General features: G+C 46.0%; 1 protein-coding gene across 1 annotated transcript in view; it reads left to right on the top strand.

The window, feature by feature from the left end:
- The window catches only part of SYNJ1 (synaptojanin 1), a 1,805,713-nt gene that overhangs the window by 982,583 nt on the left and 799,789 nt on the right, over positions 1-23,341 (top strand). The window contains exon 14 of the mRNA XM_069636346.1: positions 8,295-8,379. Within this exon, the coding sequence (XP_069492447.1) occupies positions 8,295-8,379 (85 nt within the window). The remainder of the gene's footprint in view (positions 1-8,294; positions 8,380-23,341) is intronic.

The raw sequence follows: 23,341 nt of genomic DNA, 5'->3' as shown, positions 1-23,341 counted from the left end.
GAGCTGAACACCATTGTTCGGAGTGCGAGGACTGTATGTCCATGACAGCTAAGGCCCTGAAGGAGCGTAGGGGGAAGCTGGAGAAAGGTAAGACTTTTAAAGCTTCTTCTTCGTCGACGAAGTCGAGACATTCGTCTCCTCGTCACCATTCGCGCTCCAGGTCTCGGAGTGGGTCCCATCACTCCTCGAGATCGAAGCACTCGAAGAGGAGACGTCGAAGATCCCCTTCTCCGTCTTCCTCTTCCTCTGTTTCGCCAAAAAGAATCCCTTGCCCCACGAAACATAGTTCCCGGGCTGAATGGGAGGAATTCCGCAAAAATATGATGAGTGTCTTTGAGAAAGCGGCCACGACCCCCTCGAAGACTGCCGAGAGCGATGCTCTGGTTGAAAGACCCGAAGGTCAAAAACACTGCGAGTCGCAGTACCCGGCGAAGGAAACCTCTCGAGCGCGTCTCGAACCCTCGAGTAGGACTATGACCTCCAAACCTTCCTCGAAGGTTCCGTCGACGCCGAGGTCGGTGTCTTCGACGCCGTTGTCGAAGGGACCTTCGACACACGGGTCTGTCGACTCGACGCCAGCTTCGACACCGGCGTCGACGCCAAGAGAAGTCACGGTCACAACACACCCAGTGACTATACCCAGGTCCTCGATGACGATGGCTTCGAGATTGTCGAGTAGAATCCCAATTCTGTCGAGGTCATCGAGGCCTCCGCCTTTGTTTTCGACGCCACGCTCGAAGCCTTCGGCGTCGACGACATCGACGTTTACGAGGCCGATAATGACAAGCTCGGCACCCTCTGCCTTGGAAATGGGATTTACACCCTTTATGAGTTCAGAACAATTGAGAACTATGTCCTCAATTTTGGAAGAGTGTGAATTGTCTGAACAGGAAGACACATTTGAGTTGCAGGGACCTGTAACCCCAATTAGCGAGGAATTTTCCTCTGAAGAACGCAGGTTAAAGGATCTTCATGATTTCTTACATGAGGCAAGTGGGTTAGACACTTCCCCTGAGGTGGAGTTTGCTAGGCCAGACCCGGGGGAGCATGCTGAAACCCCCTATAGAGCCTTAATGGCCAGGATCACAGAGTTTATGGGGTGGTCTGCACCTTCACAATCTTTCCAACAAGATGACCTCACGGATATTCTTGACAAAGGCCCACAGGAGGATCCTGTGGTGCCTTTCCATAAAGCTCTTCAGAGGAAGATTATGACGAACTGGGAAACCCCAGATGTCGTCCCGGCAGTAAATAAAAAACTGTCTACAAAATACAGGGTATCCTCTACCGACCCGGAGTTTTTGTCAAAACACCCATCCCCAGAAAGTCTGGTGGTACAGGCAGCATCTTCTACCGATGTCAAGACGGCTTATCCTACCGTCCCACAGGACAGGGACGATAAAAAATATGATGCTATGGCAAAGAAAGTTTTTTCGGCATGTAGCATGGCGTTAAAATCTGTGAATGCTACTTGCACCCTTGCTCGATTCAGCCATACACTTTGGGAGTGTGCTTCTACAGCGGCTAACTGCATCCCGGAGATAGAAGAAAGGGAGGCGTTCCTGAATATCATACAGGACGGTAAAGACGCTATGTGCGAATCCCTCCAGACGGGCATTGATTCGGCTGACAGTATCAGCAGAGCAATGGCGGCAAGTACAACAACCAGGAGATTTGCTTGGTTGAGAAAGTCTGGTTTTGCCCCAGATGTGCAAGCCAGGCTCTTGAACATGCCATTCGATGGCTCTTCTTTGTTTGGGAAAAAGACGGATGACAGTTTAGAAAAACTGCAAACTTCAAAAGCAGCAGCAAAATCCCTAGGCGCTGCAATCCGTCAGACACCTTTTCGTCCCACAGGAACCTCTGCGAGAGGCAAGTCCTTTCGCTTCTACTCCGCATTCGGAAGAGGTAGAGGACGACCGGCTCAAAGGGGACAAAGAAGAACTACCCGAGGTGGACGGGGTAGATATTCAAAGGCCGCAGCAACAGCAGGTGCCTCTTTACCATCGGCATCTGTATCAGCCGCCCCAAAACCACTCTGAGGACTTCCCTCACAGGACACCTGTAGGAGGCAGGTTGACTCAACATCTGGCGGAATGGCAGGCTATCACGTCAGATGCTTGGGCATTGGAAACAGTTGCCCAAGGTTACTGCCTGCCTCTCCTACGCATACCTCAGAGTCATCCACCGGGGATCAGCTCTCAGAAAGCTCCAGATCTGCTCCTCTTGCAGGAAATTTTGGACCTGCTAGAGAAAGGTGCCATAGAACCGGTACCTGTAGCTGAGAGGAACAAGGGCTGGTACTCCCCTTACTTTCTCATTCCAAAGAAAGCCGGAGGACTGAGACCCATCTTGGACTTGCGAGAATTGAACAAATTCCTCAGAAAAGACAAATTCAAGATGGTCACTCTTTCTCAGATCCTCCAGGCCCTTCAGTTCCAGGACTGGTTGGTATCTCTGGACCTTCAGGACGCTTATTTCCATGTGCCTATCCATCTCAAACACAGGAAATACCTGAGGTTCGCAATTGGCAACTCTCACTATCAATTTCGAGTGCTGCCATTTGGGCTGACCTCCGCCCCGAGGGTCTTCACCAAGTTAATGTCGGTAGTGGCGGCAAGTCTAAGGAGGGAAGGGATTCATGTCTACCCCTACCTGGACGATTGGTTGATCAGGGCTGTCTCTTCGGAACATGCTCAGGACCAGCTAAATCGCGTGTGCCACTCCCTTCACAGACAGGGCTTCTCTCTCAATTTAAAGAAGTCACAAATGATACCATCGCAGAGACTCCAGTTCATAGGAGCGATCCTGGACACTTCCCTGGGAAAAGCCTCGCCACCAGAGGTGAGGCGTCAAGATATTCTACAGATGGTTACCAAGTTCCAAGATGCCCAACGTCTCCCAGCATTCGACTTTTTGAGGTTGCTAGGCCTCATGGCATCCTGCATTTTCCTAGTGCCAGAGGCTCGCCTGAGAATGAGATCCCTCCAGTGGGCACTGAGGACTCAGTGGTCACAATTTTCAGGGAGAATGACAGATCTTCTTCAGGTTCCCGACAGGGTGGCTCGAGACCTTCAGTGGGGGCCTGTCAGGAGAACATTCTGAAAGGAGAACATTTTTGGCAACCCTGGCCGGAGATAACAGTAGTCACGGATGCCTCACTCACAGGGTGGGGAGCCCACGCCAACGACTTGACCATCAGCGGTCGTTGGTCTCCATCGGAGTCCAGACTACATATCAACCTGTTAGAGCTGAGAGCCATCAGACTTGCGCTGAAGGCGTTCCTGCCAGCTGTACAAGGGAAAAACGTCCTGATAATGACGGACAACACAGTGGCCATGCATTACCTCAACAAAAGAGGAGGCGTAGGATCACTACCCCTGTGCAGAGAGGCGATGCAGCTCTGGTTTTGGGCAATCCAAGAAGGAATCTCTCTATCGGCAGTTCACCTAGCCGGAGAGAAGAACTCTCTGAAGAACTCTCTGAGCAGGCAGAGCACAGTCTCCCACAGTCTCCCACGAGTGGGAACTAGCTCAGGAAGTCCTTCAAGAGATCTTCGCCCTTTGGGGAACCCCTCAGGTGGATGTGTTCGCCACCAGCGTCAACGGGAAATGCAATCTGTTCTGCTCAAGGGAATTTCCCCCGAGAGGAGCTCTGGGAGACGCGTTCATAGTGGACTGGGAGTTTCCGCTTCTGTACGCGTTCCCACCGGTCCGTGTCATTCCTCAAATGATCAGGAGGTTGAGAAGATTCCGGAGAACCATGATCCTAATTGCCCCGGATTGGGCCAGGAGAACGTGGTACCCGGACCTTCTAGACTTGTCCATCTGCCCTCCAATTCGACTTCCACTCAGAGAGAACCTACTCTCACAGAAGGGAGGTAAGGTTCTCCATCCAGACATCAAAACCCTCAACCTTCACGCTTGGCTTCTGAAAGGTTGAGGTACAAGGATTGGGACCTCCCTGATGATGTTATGGAGGTGTTGCTTTCGGCAAGGAGGCCAGCAACAAAGTCTTTATACCGCTGCTGCTGGAACAGATTTTTCCCTCTAGAGAAAAAAAGTTTCCGAGGCCAGCAGAGCTGGAAGGAGATATCTAAGATGAGGAATACATCGGAGGAACATCCCGTCGAAAGAACGTTACAAGGTAAGAAGTAACTTGTTCTTTTATTCCCACTTGCCAGGTACCGTAGGAGCGGTAATTGCAGAACACCAGAATTTGCAACAGGGGAAGGGCTATGGGTCACAGTCATAACAGCAGGGCCGTAGAAAAGAGCACTACCACTAACCAACCTTACTAAACACTCACCCTTCTGCCTGCACTGCTCAAGCTCTGAACTAAACACAACCATTACTCTACAGCACAACAAACTGCATGCACTTCACTACACCACAACAATGAAAATAGACCACACATAGCCTCCCCCAACAGCACATGACAGCTACCAACCGAAAAACACACATACACTGAGCGGACGGTGTCAACTGAATTGAAGCTGCCAACAGCACATTACCGCTCTCTTGCTCTTTCTCCCGCTCAGTCCTACTAACTTACCCACCCTCCCCCTTGCTTTACTGATCTGCCAGAGCGCCAAGAAACCACGCAAGTGGCAACAGTGCACGGTGTAGGAGCCTTTAGCATAACATAACAAAGTGGCACATAAACTCTTATTGACATTTTTTCTGGCACACTCCTTTTAGCTCATCAGCATGTCTGTGCAAACACTGTCCAGAACCCTACCTGCACACTCACCAAAGGTGTGGACCAATGGTTCTACTTGTCTTTACCCATTTATAGAACAATGTTTACAACAACAGTATAATAATGCTAATGATACTGCTCCAGTTGTACGGTCTTTATATATTCATTATCACATGTTATATACAAAAATCATAACAAATAAAACACATTTGTAATCCAATAATTCAATGACTCAAAGGAAAAAACACACACCGGAATAATAATTCCTGTCAGTTCACTTTCAATTGTAGTGCCCCTCAGTACGTAGACAACAAATCCTGTAAGTTCTCCAAAATACCCTAACACAAAATTTCACAGTGCTACAAACGCATAGTTGCAATCCATACATGAGTTTATGTTGACATAGATCCTACTCGTTTATGGACTTCCAGTCCCATCCTCAGGGAAGAACCCTCATATATCTGTAACATTAATAGAGAAAAATGTTGCAATTACTGCATACATACATATGTTTTTGTAAAAAAGTCACAAAGCTAAAAGACAACTCAATAAACAAACCAGAATGAAAAATTAAATGGAACCTGTCCTCAACCTTTCATCAAAAAATAACTTTCAGCAATCCTTGTATCCAAACTAAGTAAGGTAATGTTTACCCCCAGCTATTTGCTGGGGGTAAACACGCCATACTCCGTTTTGGGCGGACCCTTAAATGCAGCGGTAATAGCGTTCCCGTCGCATTGAAGGGCTAACGCCCAACTCACAATGAGGCCCACTGTCTAGTGAACTTTAACCCATTGGTTCTTTTAAAATGAGCAAACTGACATCTAGGCAGCATGCCTGTAGCTACAATGCTGTGATTACACTTCAGAAGAGAACGCAGAGGAATAGTATTTTAAAAGTGTTAATAGAGTTGACAAGTCGGCTGAAGCAAGAAGTCTTGTCAAAAGCTGCAGTATAGCTTGCGGCATGTGGTTGATCAGACATCAATCAACCAAGGCGGTGGACTGGCATGTTCTTTTGCATGTGCTGGCAGCCAATAATAATAGGATGTCTTGGAAAATCTATGGGAATACCTGTAGTACTATTGAGAGTGCTCAAATTAACCCGATCAATAGTCTAACTTGGTCTCTACATATTCAGCAACTATTTTATAGGGATTATGAACTTCACACTATATTCCCAGGCAGGTTTGAGCCACTATTGTTGCATATGGATGAGATCTCCCTCTCTAGTTGACTGAGACGTCTTAAGAATTCCCATGTGCCTGGTCCAGATGGTCTCTCAAATGCCAATCTAAAGTCAAACAGTGAAGTCTGGTTGCTGATGCTACATAATATTTTCAAAAAAGTACTTCTTCAAAATGCAGTACCAGTTTCTTGGCAAAAATCTATCATTGTTCCAATTCACAAAAAGGGCACTAAAACGGAACCAGATAATTATATATTACTTGCCATGGCAGATGCACCCGGTAAGCTGTTTACATCATTTTTACATGAGGAGCTATATAAGTGGGCTACGGAAGGAAAAATATTGCGCATGTTTCTAGCCAGCTTTAGGAAGCTATGCTCCACTGTCCATAACATTATCTTGAAATGACGAGCAAGTGCGCCATTACATGGTCATTCGTGGACTATAGCACAGCTTTTGACAGCATCAACAGATGTAGGCTTTGGGCTAAATTAAGTAAATGTGGAGTACCTTAAGCTTTATTGAAATTTATCTGTTTGTTCTAAAAGAATACATCAGTTCAAATTCGCCTTGACTGTCAAGGTACGCTTTCAGAATCCATCCCTACTAACTCAGGTCTTAAACAGGGCTGTATATGAGCACCTTTGCTTTTTAACCTTTATATTTGTGGCCTGCAGGACTCAGTGGCTCAAGTGAATGCCTTTTCATCCTAAAATACCAGGTAGACCTGTTCAGTGGCTCAGATATGCCGATGACATTGTCATGCTAGACCACACAGCTGTAGGCATAAAATGCTTGCTTGTCACATTACTGACATACCAAGGCAAACTCTTTACAGACGAATGCCTCCAAAACAAAGACTATGCTGTTTCACAACGGTAGGGTTTATAAACTCATGAATTGACATATACAGGAGAAACAAATTGAAAGATGCAAGTTTTATTCTTACTTCGGTACTTTGATCGTGGCCCAGCAATTGACTACTAAAGACTTAGACAAACCATCTTTTTACAAAATCCAGTAAAATCTGTGAATTTGGATATAAGCATGGAGGCTTTACATATGAGAGCTTCCTTTTGGTTTACAGACAGAGTCTAATGCAGGGACTTTTATATGGGATTGAATCACAGCCATTAAGCACTACTACAAAGTTTAATGTACTAGAAGGCACATTTTAGAGAAAGACCTTGGGATTACCAAATAGTGTTAGCATTTGCGTGATCAGGTTTGAGCTGGTTATTACCTCTATTGATCCAACAGCTAATGAAAATGATAATTCAAATGGATCAACCATTAAGCAAGTTTGTTGCAGATATTATATGCACTGATGAATGCACTTTAATTAGATCACCTAAAACGGGTTAAAAAAAATGGATTACCTAAAACATATGGGCTTTACGTATCCAGTGCTATTTGAAGTATTGAAGAACAAAATTACTGAGAAGGTAAAGAGGTAGCACTATGCTACAGATCTGGCAGCATGCACAAGGCATAAAAACAAACTAGAAGATATCACTAACATTTATATGCAATGAACCGCAAGAATACTTGATGAAGTTACCTTCTCTGAAATCTGCTAGAACCTCTGTGTTACGCATGAACATCCTTCTCTTCTTAGAAGTCTTGGTCCTAGGTATAAGATATCTAAATAACTGCCACTGTCTTATTTGTATAGATAATAATTCCATTTAGTCTATAAGACATGTATTTACTTCAGGCGATGTTCTGGAAGATTTGTATGGTAGATATTTTGTTTCATTTGTACCACCACTAGCAATAATCAAATCTAATTAATTTTGGCTGCAGTGTTTAAGCAATTACCTAATATAATTGTTAATTATGCTGATAAAATTACAGCAAGAGATCTACCTCAGAGACCTCAACAATGAAATTATATCAATCATAAAATGACATTTTCTATTGGAAATGTACATGGTTTTATAACTAATGTAGTACAATTGAAAAATGGACATGGTTTTTATTACTAATGTAACACAGATTAAGGCTTTTACTGTTCACTTTTGCACGTGGTATTGCTATGTTATTGTTTTCTTTTATATGATGTGTGTAACGTTTGTTAAACCGTATTACACTATATAATATAACAGATATATACAAACTAGAAACACTCCAATAACATAACAGTAACAAAATGGCTTTAACAACAATCACCTAAGTAGAATCAAGAACGAGAGTGCAATTGTTCAAACTGTCAATGAAAAGTAGGTAGACAAATCATTTTGGTCATACAAGATTGAAAAGGAGAGTGGAAACAAGACTAAAATTGATAGTCAAGGATATTTTTTCTGTAATGTTTTGGAACATGTTCTTTCATTAACTTTCTGTATTTTAATAGCCAATATAAAACAACATATAATCACATGTGTTCACCTATTTTATTGCAGACAGAAGATGCAAGCCGATTGATATTTTTGCTATTGGATTTGAAGAAATGGTAGAATTAAATGCAGGAAACATTGTGAATGCAAGGCAAGTGAAATACCTTCAAAAACACTGTTTTAATTACAAAGTGTGATGTTTAAATGCTACTTGATGAACAGTAGCTTTTTTAATAAAATGAAAACTGGCGAGATGTTCTGCAGAGACCAGGGTGGATGGACGGCAAGGCAATTTGCTTCAATGTTGACTTGCGCACATACAAACGTGTCACACAATTGCTGCCACTCTTTCTCTCATGTACGTTTCATATTGCTTACATTGATGATCATATAAGCATCCTACTATTCTTTATCAAACCCTGTCTTTGCTGAAAGATGAGCACATTCATATTCTGTATGTTGATTGCTCCCAGTTTTTGTTAATCTGTTTTACTTCAGCTTGTCTTTGTTTCTGACTGCAGTTACTTTGGAGTAGAAAACGGGCGCTGCAACTACATTTGCAACATAGATAGTAATGCGTTGTCATGTGTGATCTCCCAAGAGGTATTCAGATTCTTTTCAAGAGGAATGAAATATTGCCCAAACATGGCCATAATCATTTTATTATTTTGGAGAAATGTGAGACTGAAAAGTGGCACTCATCACGCTGTTTAGGCGCAATCCTCCTCATGACAGTTTCTTCCAATAATGATATAAAGTTCATCAAAGGGTGCAACCCTTTCTTCAAGCTGAAGTTTAAGAAATTATGTTGTACATAAACAATTCTATTTCTTGTCCAAGTACTCTGGCCATTGGTAGAAAAGCATTGGCCAGAGTACTGTCACGGGAGGATAGCTCAACGGCAACGTGCTTGCCTTGGAAACAAGATGACACGGAGCAACATGGGTTCGATCCCCGGGTCCGCGCTTAGAAACCTCTGGGTATTAAGCGCGTTATAAGTAACCTATCAAATCATCAAATCATCAATTACAATACAGATTTTCTTTACATATTTTGCTGGAAAGTCATAATTGTTAGTTGTAAAGTTAGGTTTGCTAAGGCTCCTGAAGAAATGGACCATATTGCATAACTTGTTTGTTGCTTCCTTCAAAGTTGGTTTGTATTAAAAATGACTTTCTTCAGTTTGTCAAACAGTTGGTTAAACAAGAACATAATTATATTCCCAGATTGTATTGGAAATCATTTTTATATTAAAGACAGGAAGCAAAACAGTATCAAAACAGTATTTACCAACCGGTAGTTTGTAACCACTGCAGCAAGAGTATTAAAAAACATCTTTTCAAGAAAGCTAATTGACCAAAAAGCTATGACTAGAACTGCAAAATCATGTAATGCCACATTATCCCACCCACCAATAGTGTCCTCTCGTGCCCAGTACCTCCCTCTGCAGCTCTTAAAATTCCTTTTTTGGTCTAGCTGCGAAAACGAACTTGACACACTTTTGCCATCCCAACTTGAACCAACAACTTGAAATGCAACATACAGAAGGGTAAACATTTCCCCTGCTCCTAAAGCAACCGTCCACACTCTTGGTCACATCTGTGGCATTTCCCAACAGATAACTTGTTGTTCTGTCACGTGGTTGCTTTAACATCTAGAGCCGTCGTCTGTAACCTTTGGCTCGCCAGATGTTTTGGTTTACAACTGCATTCAGCCCAAGCCAGCAAAGTCAATGGTGTGGGTTATACAAGTCATGTAGTGAAAACATCTGGAGAGCCCCAGTTTTCAACAAAATGTAAAATACAACTTCAATAGGGTAATGTGAGGATCCTGAGGGCGTCCTCACCTTTTCCTCTCCTACATCCTCTTCCCCAGATTCTGGGCAAAGGTTATTTCTTTGGGGTTCTGACCGTGGGTTTAGTGTTTTGCAAGAGGGTTACCGTCTGGGAGTCAAAACACAGGAAAATGTCTTATTTATAGGATAAAATATCTGGCGGAGGTAGAGATTCCCTCTAACGTTGGTAACCTCAAAGGACAACTTAATTCTCAAAGGTTTAAATGTCCTGGTAATACTAGCTTTCAAATGGTAAAAAGGGAATTTAAAGTTAAAATAAAGAAATTGGTAAAAATAACTAATTTAGAAATGTGGGACTCCCAGTCCCTTAATCCTTCTAGTACTGCACTGAGGAAGAGGAACAATGTAGATGTCGAAGTCGGTGTCATGACCCTTGCCCCTGGCCCTCACTGGCAAGTCAGCTTTCCAGTTAGGACCAGGTCAAAGGCCTTACAATCTCATCCAAGACTCTCTTGGAGTCAGTCCTGGCACCTTTGGCGCCAGGCTCATAACCATCATGAAGACCAACATTAGAATGGGACCATTTAACCTGGGGGGGAGGATCAGCCAACATGGAGGCACACACATAGCTCAGTTACAAGGAACTGAGCTATGCTGTCTAATCTTTTGGGTGTGGCAGGCCTGGGACTACTTTACCTGGACTACTTTGGGTGTGGCAGGCCTGGGACTATTTTACCTGGACTACTTTACCTGAGACTATTTAAACCGCACCCAAACAGCAGAACATGCTTTGCGTTATTCTGCTGTGGGCAGCGTAACGCTCACCGTGTCCAAACCAAGGACCTGCAGAGAGAGAAAGAACACTATGAAACTTACCTGGAACAGTATCCTGTCTTCAATCCATCGCCGACTTCAGTTCCACTCACCTGAAGGTACAAACTCCATCATCCGGCACCGCATGCATCCTGGAATACCATAACCTGGAAAGAGGAGAAAGACAGCATTAGTTAGCGTTTACTCACGTTTCCTCCCGAATGAAGAAAGCCACACAATTCTTACCTGGGTAGTCATCTCCTGGTCAGTATCATTGCTGGAACATTATGGCACTCGGCGAGGAACATCGCAACCTGCAAGGAGAGAAAAGACACAGGTTAGCAATATAAAAGGCGAAACAGAGCCGCGCATCGCGCATTACTCACCGGACAGCATTGCACACACCACGCTTTTTGCCTATCGGCCCATGCTCATCTTCAAACTCCATGACAACACCAAAATACCTTTCCATACCTAAAAGGAAAGAAGCAAGACATTATTATTCGAACATAAGAACTGCATATAAAGACTGTAAAGCAGCAAACCTACGGAGTCGCAGCAGACCTGGATTCCCACAGGGGGGGCTTGCACCAGTGAAGTAACTTGGTCGCTGCTCGCTCCCCACATCTACGCGCCCCTGCCACGAGGAGCAGGACGGAGAATCTACCTTTTACAATATTAAGGTGAGGAGAGGGCCCAAGGGAGGTGGGAAAACATAAAGACAATCTGGTATTGAATACAGCTCTCCTATATTGCAGACCCATCTTTAACCAGAGGCCTTACCAAGGGACCGGGACTGGGAGAGGGTTCGAGAGTGCAAATCATCCAACCAGGGCTGGGTGGCATCCCTGTGGATACCAGGTGAGCGTAACAGTCAGCCAATTATGGCTAATAGCTCACATCTGGGTCAGGGAGAAGGGTATAAAAGACCCTCACATGTACAGGTTGGAGAAAGAGAGAGTAAAGGCAGAGACGAGAGAAAGTCGAGAAAAGTGACACCAACAGTGAAGGTTGTCTGGCAGGCAAGACGCAGGGCTTGTGGAGGCTGCTGAGGACCGTTGGTGGATCAAAGGCAGGCAGAGACGCTAAACCTGAAGGAGTTTTAAGGTGCCTCTCGTGAGTGGTGCAGGAGCTCCCATCCACAGAGTTATGCAGCAGAAGGCAGGGTTCTGTTAATCCCTTCTCAAAGCTCCCGTAAAGTGTGCTTGGTGTCTCTGGGTGTTAGCGAAGCACCAGAGGCTAAAACGGGTGGGTTGAGGACCCCTGGAACTGACAGAGGGTTACATGAAGTTTTGCAGGATTTACAGAGGCAAGTTTATGTACCAGTGAGTTCCTCTGATAAAATAGACATCAAATCGCTCTGTACGCAACGCTAGAAGTGGAGAAACTGTTGTAAGATTTATTGCTGAATGAATTCCTTTTTGAACATTCTACATGTGATTTACGACAAAGTAACGAGCAATTGTTGAACCAATTAACTGGCTTTATGGAAGGTAAATCACTGTGAATGCCATAGTCAAAGGCTAGTTACATTTATAATACACGCGAGCAACTCAGGAGAAGTTTAAAGGGATACGTAACATTCTCCTGCCTTCTATTTTAAAATCAACCTATCGTGCATGGGTAAAAGTGATTCCTAGTGACACTGACTTAAAGAATGGTGTTTGTGGTTCAGTAAATATTTGGGGAGCAGCACAAACTCATAGTAGAAAGCCTAATTGAAGGGTCTCTGCATTTTTACTATGCATATTCGCAAGAGGGTGATTGCTATTTGCCTTGAAGGAATGCTATTCGCCTTGAAGGAATGCTGAGTAGTTTGGAATGTTCCCTAACGTGTGAAGATGATATGAAGATGAAACATTGTTAAACTCTACCAAACAGAAGGAAGTGAAGCAAACTTATAAATTAAACTGTGGAAATGGAGAGTCTGAGGGCGGTCTACCATGAAATATGTGGGTGGAAGGAAGATGCCTAACCTGAAGGCATATTGAACTCTATTTCATGTGACAGTGGGAAAAGTTGTAGAATAAAATGAAACATGAAGAAACCTGTTTGTTAAGCGCAAGTATGAAAAATCAATTGTTTAACTTCAATGGATAAAGAGAAAGCGATACTGACACTGATGCAGCGTGGAAAATCTGTGTTGAACGATGAACAACTTAAAATATTATCAAGTGCCGGATGGACCGTGTGGTCCGATAACTGCACCCAGACCAAATAACCCAACTTGGAAAAGAAATCAAGAAACAGAAGGATTGTGAAATACTGTGGAAAATTGTTGAAATATAACTGTCTTTGGTTGCCAAAGAAGAAAACTCTCTAAAGAAATATGGTGGTTGACCCTATGACACTTCTGGGCAAGTGGCGGTGGCGAAAAGCAATCTCTTAGAAACAGAACTCTAGGAGGTCAGGTGTTGGGGATCTATTTTGCAAATTGATTTTTGTGAACAGAACTCTGTGGAATTAGGGTAAATACTGGTATTGCACCTTTATAGTGTAATGAATCTCCTTGGGATCCTTTCTTGGTTGAAAAGGAAGATTGAAAACTTGGGGAAGGGGAAGTCAACCCAAGTTATTCAAGAGGAATTATGTGGTTATAAATGTGAATTTTATTGTCGAGAATGTCATGTGATGATTGATATTATTTTTTGTTAAGTGTAAGGGATAGAACTTTCCCTGTCTTAGTTTTGCTTGTTTTGGGCGGGGACATTTTCTGTTGGTAAAGATAGTGAGGTATTTTTCTTTCTTAGTTTTGGTCGATAAAATGACGCAAGTTCAGAAACAAAAAATATTGTGTTCGCCTTGCCTTTCTAACTCCTCACAGGAAGGAGAAAAATAGATACCATGGGTTAACAAACCTAACTTTTCAACTAACAATTATGTTTTTCCACTACAATCTGTAAAGAAAATCTGTATTGTGGCACTTCTTTACAAATGGTAAGCACAAAAGTGATGGGTGGAAGGTTTTGAAAGAATCTGAACCACTGGCATTTCTCCGGGCAACCTTCCACACCACCGTTTTTTAGCCCGTCTGCGCCCTTGCAAAAGGGGTCCAGCCATATGCAAATCAGTCGGCTACTGCCACCAATGGTAGCAGCTCGGCCCGAACTGCTAGGCCAGGTCCCATCTGCACGGAAACAAAAGCAACCCCAGACATGTTTCGGCCTTGTTGGGCCTCCTCAATGAGGTGCAGCTTGGTTCCCTATGGCGCAGCGAGCAAGGGACCCACGTCTGGGCATACCCTCTCTCACATAGTGAGACAAACAGTAAGCACAAAAGTGACGGGTGGAAGGTTTTGAATGAATCTGAACCACTGGCATTGCTCTTGGCAACCTTCCACACCACCATTTCTTAGCCCGTCTGCGCCATTGCAAAAGGGGACCAGCCATATGCAAATCAATCGGGTACTGCCACGGCCAAAACATGTTTGGGGATGCTTGTGGTCTCGAGCAGAAGGGATGTGACCTAGCAGTTCGGGCTGGACTGCCCCTTTTGGGGTGGGACCAAGCCTGATTTGCATATGGTCTTTCCCCTTGTGTAATGGCTTGGCAGGCGAAGAACGATGGTCTGGAGGGTTGCCCAGAGCAATGCCAGTGGTAAGATTAATTCTAAACCTTCAGCCATCACCTCTTTGTTTTTACCTCTTTACAAATGATCAGATGCACACATTACTTGTAATAAGGTAATAGTGATATATTAAATGCAGAATAGTTTAGGTCAGCATTGCTTCTGACTTCTTTTTTTCTAATCCCTTTTTATTATCATTTTGCAATAACAACATGCCATCATCATAACATAGTGACGATGTTCAAAAACAAAACGACCTAACAACAAAATGCAATGCAGTGGTTTGGTACCCTGCCACCCCACCTTCCCATTCACTCACCTATTCAATAATGAATGCCAGCTGTGGGCCCACTCCTGTCTTGGCTATTTGAGCCTTGACTTAGTGCAGTGCCAAACTAACATGCTGGTACATGCCCCTTCCAGTTGTGCCATGATTCCTTCCCAACTCCTGGATCCACGTCCATCTGTCCCCCCGGGGGTAGCAGCCATTCAAAAGTTGAGCTCAGCCACCCCCCTCATTGTTACGGGGCTGTGCGATGTGCTACCCCACACCATTGTTTGGCTAGGAGTAAAAGTAGCCCCGCCAGCTTCCTTGCTTGTCTTGGGATGTGTTTGGTATACCCCATTAGTGCATTTAATGGTGTCTGTTCCACACTTTCCGCCACTATCTCATTCAGTGTCTTGCATACTTGTGCCCAAAACTGCCATATCCTTGGGCACCCCCATGCCATATGCAGACAGTCTTCAGGAGTCTTCAGGTGGTGCGCCGAGGGCAATTTTCGAAAGTGCCTGGGAAGAATTTATGTAATGTCGCTGTGGTATAATAAAACTGGTGCAGATATTTAAAGTGGATCAGTTTGAATCTGATATTAAGAGCCACCCTCCTTGTTTACACACAACAATAGGCCCATGTCTCGTCTGTTATTGCGCACCCTAACGATTTTTCCTGGGACGAGTCATCGCGTCGTACTTTAATGTCCATGCACTTGTTATACAGAGTAGACCCCACCTTGTTACTTTCATTTCTCGTTAGCATGTGGACTAGTATAAAGGAGACTTTGGGTTCCTTAGGGAAAGTGTGGAGGATTTGTTTCAGGGAGTCCCTTAACCTGAAAGTACAGAAACATATCTAGTGACATGGGTACCCCCTTAATTTTTATCTCCTCTGTCAACAATTGCCCTTCTGGGAATAGGTTTCTAAAACAGGATATATTCAAGTGATTCATGAGATCCACATATGCTTTCTCACAGGTCACTGGCACTCCTGGTGTGTGTGTGTGTATATATATATATATGTATATATATATATATATATATATATATATTTTTTTTTTTTTCTGAGGCTTGTGGAATCTGCTTAGATCACATGATGTGCATAGGCCGACATCTAGTGGAAGCTGCGGAGTATTACAGTTTGTTTTTCGAAACTCGAAAATGGGCGTCGATACAGGGCGTGTCAGTAATACTATCCCTAGTGTGATGTCCCCTGTACCCATGATCCCTCACGCGTCTAGGACCCTCAGATTGTTTTTTTCCGCCATACTGGTCGGAAGCATTTCGCGGAGTTCCTGGCACTAAGCCATAATTTTGCAAAATATTGATAATTTCACCCCTCCTCCACCCCAACTTCGAGATACCGAATTTCTACACTCGACGCCGGATCGGAGAGGATTTCGACCGTCGACTGCACGATGACTTTGGGCCTCGAGGCTTCCTTCTCGGCCTGGGCCTGGGCCGCTGGCCAAGGCCCTGCAAGTAGGGAGAGTGGGGGGTGGTCATACTCTACACTCTTGTAATATATAGACACACTTATATATTCCTACACTTACCAGCCCGCTGCCACAAGGTGCGTATGGAGGGTACCCCTTTCCAATTCTGCCCCAAGTGCAATCGCAAATACCCTTGGGTCGACGGGCACGCCACATGCAACCTCTGCTTGCCGAGGGACCACCCCGAGGCAAATTGCAGAGCCTGTAGTAGGTTTAAGCCTAAAACACTTAAGGACCGTTCAATGAAACGTTGGGCCCACCACGCCAGGCGTAAAGAGGCCATGGCAGCGGAGGGCGCCTTCAGCGACGGCAGCGACGCCGTACTTTCGGACGGCGAGGGCTTTATGGCGTCGAAAGACAGCCGAGCGCAAGTCCCCGACCTCGGAAGGTCGACCGGCAGGCCGGCTATGGGGAACACCCCCGGCGACACGAGCGTTTCCCATGACACCTTCACAAAACACACAAAGTCCAACCGAGACTCGACCCGCACGTCGAGTTCTCGGAAAGAGGCACGTAGAGAACGGTCTGAATCGGCGTCCTCTGGGCGCTCTCGATCTAGATCGCCACACGACACCAGGCAAGCATCCACTATTGCCAAGAGTGCCTCGCTCCCTAAGGTCACGGAAGCTTGATCGTCGGGAGACGAAGCCGACTTCCACCCTCAGGCCGCACTCCAAGAGTCGGCGCCCGCAGACCGAATTACTACAGGTCCCGAAACCCTACCTCCACGCTCGAAGGATAGGGTCAAGACCCCCCGAACCTCGAGGCCAGGTGTCGAAAAGCTCAGAGGGCCCTAAAACACACGGGAAACACTCCTCCAGTCACGGGGAGGGAAACAGCAAAGGAAGCAGTCTCTACTCACTTCCAAGCCCGTAGAACACTCCACTCCTCAAAAACAGAAAGACAAGTCCACGTCTTCTAGTAACACCAAAACCCCTGCACAGGCTACCAAGTCTAGTCAGGATAAATTTGGAAAACTCCCAGAAAGGGTCATTCCCAGTTTCAGAGAATGGACCAGTGTTGACATAGATAGGGTAATGTCAAGAATGTCATCTTTGGCAGATTTTTATGCAAAAAACCCAGAACACTTTCTTGCTTATACTCCCGACGGGTCAGCACCCTCTGGCTCTAGGGATCCCATACCTCCAAGTGCAAGGTCCCACTTTGATACACCAACAGGGTCTTCAGACCCCTTCTACGTCCAGCCCTACTCTCATTACCAGGGAGAGACATCCTTTGTTGAGGATCTAGATTTGGGCATGGTGGAGGAACATACTGGGACAGGCTACTATGGGGATGATGAGGATCAAGATGAGGAGGAGGAAGACCCCTACAGGGTAGACTCCCCAGTAGAAAGGGAGGCCCCCATTACCGACTCCCCTGTCGACAACCAGCCACTCCTGAATGAAGTGCTGTCTCGAGCAGCCGAAGATTTCTACATCGACACCCAGGGTGGCCAGGAGGAAAGAGACTTCGCAGAAGAGTTAGTGGGGGAGAGGAGGCGTGTTGCTCAGGCCATCCCTATCCTAAAATTTATTCAAAGAAGAATAGACCCGTCACTCCTCAATCCTAACCTCACCAGAGCAGTGAACCCTAGGATTGAAAAACTTTTCAAGGCGGCCCAATCAGACCCACTATATATAAGAGGGCATCTGAAGCCGGACTCTCTGGTTGTTACTAACACCCGTAAGAGGGCTGGAACACCCTCATCATCGTCCGAGGCTCCTCCCGACAAGGAGAGCAAAAGACTGTACGGGTTAGGCAGGAAAGTGGCCTCCACTTCCGCCTACCAGGCAAGGATTGCCAACTCCACCACCCTGTTGGCCAGCTACATCTGCCATCAGTGGGAAGAGGTCGCGGCACTCATAGACTCCGCACCAGAACCCTTAAAGAGCCACTTGGCACGAGTCTCAGCGGAGGGGAGTGCCGTATCTGGTTGCATTTTAAAGGCAACCTTTGATGCCGCGGATAATGCAGGCAGATTAATAGCAGAAGGAACTGTTATTAAGAGACACGCTTGGCTATGCCAATCTGGTTTCAAGGCTGAAACACAAGCGTCACTATTGGACAAACCGGTGGAGCCGGATCTGTTGTTTGGTAAGGTGGTCGAGGACGCACTAAAGAATGCTAAGGACGAGTATGAAACACTAAAATCCCTAGGCCAGCTAACCACTAAACCCCCTAATCAGAGAGGGAATGGCAATTTTCGTCGCCCACGTGGCCAAACTTCCCAGAGAGGTTCTAACTATTCCCAGGGGCAGGGTACACAGTGGAACAATAATGACCAGCAGTCTACCCAGGGTTACTGCAGGGGGAATAAGAGAGGACGTGGTAGAGGTAGAGGCAGCCCCAATAAAGGAGGCGGCACGCCTCCACCGAAACAGTGACGCTCCGTTCAGGGTCCCTTCTCACACAACCCCAGTAGGGGGACGCATTTCCAACTTCACCCAAGCTTGGGAAGGGATCACATCAGACGGATGGGTGCTGTCAACAGTATCCGAGGGGTACTGTATAGAACTACTAGAGCGTCCCCGAGACCATCCTCCACGACAAAAAATACATTCTTTGGAACACCAGAAGATCCTCCTAGAAGAGATCGTCAATCTGCTAGCAAAGGACGCGATAGAACTCGTCCCGGGACACCAGGTAAACAAGGGTATTTATTCAACTTACTTCCTTGTGCCAAAAAAAGATTTGACAATGCGCCCAGTATTGGACTTACGGCCTGCCAACAAGTATGTCAAGCCCCAAAGGTTTCGCATGACAACTCTCCAAGAGGTAATCCCCCTCCTAAAAAGGGGGATTACATGGCAACATTGGACATGAAAGATGCCTATTTTCATATTTCCATGTTCCCAGCGCACAGAAAATACTTGCACTTCAAGGGGGACAGTCGGCACTACCAGTTCAAGGTACTGCCCTTCGGGTTAGCTTCGGCCCCAAGGGTATTCACCAAGGTACTGGCGGTGGCAGCAGCACACCTACGCAGGGAGGCAATCCCGGTGTACCCTTACCTGGACGACTGGCTCATCACGGGGGAAACCCCAGTAATTTGCAGAACAAACATTCAAAGGACTATCGACCTCCTCTTCGAATTGGGCTTCTCAATAAACGAGAAAAAGTCAAGTCTAGTTCCAAGCACATCCAAACAATTCTTAGGATCTATCCTAGACACTCAAGAGGGGTTGACCTTTCCTTCAGAGTAAATAATTCGGAATATACTGCTGCAAATCCCGCAATACCAGTCCGGTCGCCAGATAACGGTACGCAAAGCAATGCGTTTGCTGGGCATGATGGCGTCATGTATTTACCTGGTCCCCCACGCGCGCCTGCGCATGCGTCCCATGCAGGAATGGTTGGCGAAACAGTGGTCTCAGGCAAGTGGTCAGTGGGACGATCTAGTGGTCGTTTCGCCAACACTGGTACAAAGCCTTCACTGGTGGACAAGAGAGAATCTGTCCAAGGGGAAACCCTTTTACGATCCCGAGATACAGACGGTAGTCACAACCGATGCATGCCTGACGGGGTGGGGAGCTCACCATCTCCACCACACAGCTCAGGGTCTCTGGTCTCACGCAGTGGTCAAGAATCACATCAACCTTCTAGAGCTTCTGGCAGTATTCAGAGCGCTTCAAGCTTTCGAACCCTACCTTTTAAACCTGTCAGTGCAAATCCGGACGGACAGCACTACAGCCATGTTCTACCTGAACAAACAAGGAGGGACTCGCTCGCCAAATCTGTCCAAGCTTGCCCAGAAAATCTGGATATGGGCACTCAGACGGAACATCTTCCTGTCATCACAACATGTTCCAGGGGATCTCAATTCCCTAGCGGATGCTCTGAGCAGAGACCCCCTCCCAGAGGAACATGAGTGGTGTCTACACAGAGAAGTCGTAGAAGACATCTTCTCTCAGTGGGGTTTCCCCACTATAGACCTATTCGCCACAAGCGAAAACAGACAATGCCCAGGATTCGCATCCAGGTTCCCCCTAACCAGACTTCCAGGGAAAGCCCTGTGGATGAACTGGTCAGGGATGTTTGCGTACGCTTTTCCACCAACTCCTCTAATCAGGAAGGTGGCGAAACAAGATGAACAGAGAATCGATGACGCTCGACCTGGTTGCTCCCATGTGGGCGAGACAACAATGGTTCCCACACCTGTGCAGACTGGCGGTGTGCGAACCCATCAGACTTCCGAGCTGCTACAACCTATTGTCCCAGCACCAAGGTCAAACAGTGCACCCTCAACCCAACTCAATGAACCTGTCAGCATGGCTCCTGAGGTCATAGATTTGGGACATCTCAAATTACCACAGAGGTGTATGGACATCCTAAAAGAGGCTAGGAAGCCCATCACGAGGCACTGCTACTTTGACAAATGGAAGAGATTCGTAATCTGGTGCCAGAGTAAGCAAATAAACCCAGTCGATTGCACTCCTTCCACTATTGTTACTTACATGCTCCACCTGCTAGATGCGGGGCTGGTTTTTAACTCACTGAAGGTACACCTGGCAGCCCTGTCAGCATACACCACTTCCCATAATAAGGTGTCGTGGTGGAAAGTACCAGTAGTTAAGGCCTTCATGGAAGGAGTAAAGAGACTTCACCCTCCTATTTCTAACCCACCACCAGGATGGGACCTGAACGTGGTGCTATCTAAACTCATGGGCCCCCCATTCGAGCCCACGCATAAGACGAGTCTCAAACACCTGACCTATAAGACTGCCTTCTTAGTAGCCATTACATCCATAAGAAGGGTCAGTGAAATTCAGGCTCTGTCAGTGCAGGATCCTTTCTTTACTATTCATAAGGAAAAGCTGGTTTTACGGACACACCCTAGGTTCTCACCTAAGTTTATTTCCAAATTCCATGTAAACCAGTCCATCGAGCTTCCGGCTTTCTTCCAAAACCCACAAAGCTCGGCTGAGGTTAAACTACACACCCTAGATGTGCGTAGGGCGGTCCTTTACTACGTAAACAAGACCAGACCGCTTAGGAAAACAGATCAACTGTTTGTCTCCCTAGCCACAGGCAAAGAGGGAGATCGCGTCTCTAAGGGTGCCATCTCCAGGTGGATTGTCAACTGTATCCAGTTGTGTTACTCTCTTTCTGACAAAACTTTGCCTTTTACACTCAGAGCCCACTCGACAAGAGGCATTGGGGCCACTCTTGCTTTCATTGCAAATGTTCCCCTTGACACCATTTGCAAAGCAGCTACTTGGAGCTCTATTCACACTTTTACTCAGCACGACTGCATTGACACCCATTCCAAGACAGATACTCAAGTGGGACAAGCGGTTCTAAGACATTTATTTGCTCATGACCCTTCTCAAATCCCACCTCCTTCTAACACTGCTCGCTAATCTATGCACAGCATGTGATCTAAGCAGATTCCACAAGCCTCAGAAGGGATACATTACTCACCGTAATCGTATTTCTGATGCTTGTATCTGATTAGATTCACATGCGACCCACCCTTCCTCCCCTCTGAGAGAAGGTGCATAGATGCTGGTAGTCTTATCTTATCTATCTTCTATCTGCTTGGATCATCTGTACTCACGCTGCTCCTCATGCTACCTCATGTCAGAAAGAATACAATCTGAGGGTCCTAGACGCGTGAGGGATCATGGGTATAGGGGACGTCACACTAGGGATAGTATTACTGGCATGCCCTGTGTCGACGCCCATTTTCGAGTTTCGAAAACCAAACTGTAATACTCTGCAGCTTCCACTAGATGTCGGCCTATGCACAGCATGTGAATCTAAGCAGATACAAGCATCAGAAATACGATTACGGTGAGTAATGTATCCCATATATAACTGGGAGGCTCGGAGAGTAGATGACTTCCCCCTTTGTTTTGTGCTCAAGGCCAGCCCATGACCTGCAGGTCAGTTCTACCATATTTGGCACCCTCGGGGCTCTATTGGGTGATGACAACATGGTCACCCTTAAGAGGAATGGGGCCGCCAGGGCCATCCTCACCCCTACATGACACCCAAATCAATAAAGTAGGAACCCCGCCTGTGCAGCTTCGGAATATATATCAAAGTCAGGTAGTGCTAGATTCCCTCATATCCAGAGGGGCCTACAGCCTTTCCCCAGGACCCACATGCCTGCTTCCCCGCCCATATAAACTGCAGGATTTCAGAGCATAACTCTCGAAAGTACTCCGCGGGGTGTGACTTCGGTACATTTAAGAAACACATATAGGAAGCGCGGGAGTAACACCATTTTAACCAGCGATATCCTTCCGTACAGGTTAAGTGGTAGTTCATCCACCTGTTCACTGATGACTTTGTTTGCTCCAGCACCCTCCCATAGTTTCGCTTGTATAACTCCTCTACGCATCACACCATATTTATTCCCAGATACCGAGTGTACGTCTCGTGCCACTGGAATCTGTACTCGTGATCAAAGCATTTAGTGCCCGCTGTGAGCGGAAATAATACCGATTTTGTGGCATTTATTTTCAGCCCTGGGAAATCCCCAAAAGTCAATATCTGCCAGAATGGGGCTCAAGTTGTGTATCGGGTCCTTGATGTAAAGCGCTGTGTTGTCCGCATAAAGAGAGATGACTACCTTGTGCAACTATATCCCTCTGTAAATGTGTCATTCTCTGATCCCCTACGCCAGTAGTTCAATCGCCAGAGTGAACAGTAATGGTGAAAGAAGACACCCCTGTCTTGTACCTCTCTCTAGGGGTATAACATGTGAGTTGACCATTCACGCGGACCTTGGCACTGGGCAAGGTGTAGAGCAGCTGAACCAGGGCAATACATTCCTCTCCCATCCCCATTCTAAATAGTACCATAAACGGAAAAGGCCACTCTACTGAGTTGAATGCTTTAGTGGCGTTTAGCAGCGCCGCCACTATTGACTCGTCTTGTTGGACAGCTGACAGTAGCCCGAACATCCTACGCAACCCGTAAGAGGTGGAGCGCCCCAGTATAAATCCTAACTCGTCAGCCTTAATGCATCTATGCATCAGGGGGGCAAGTCTAGATGCTAATATTTTAGCCAAAACCTCATTATCCATATTTCTAAGGGATATGGGGCGTTAGGAGGAACAGTCCTCAGCTGATTTATACGGCTTCAGGAGCACCACTACCTCTGCTTCTCACAAAGACTACGGCAGCTGGCCGTCCTTCAGACTTTGCCGATATACTTC

This window comes from Ambystoma mexicanum, chromosome 7p, assembly GCF_040938575.1.
Source record: "Ambystoma mexicanum isolate Mex_15411 chromosome 7p, UKY_AmexF1_1, whole genome shotgun sequence".
Classification (NCBI taxonomy): domain Eukaryota; kingdom Metazoa; phylum Chordata; class Amphibia; order Caudata; family Ambystomatidae; genus Ambystoma; species Ambystoma mexicanum.
The sequence above is the reverse complement of the archived record's forward strand: the minus strand, read 5'-3'. Positions and strand labels throughout refer to the sequence as shown.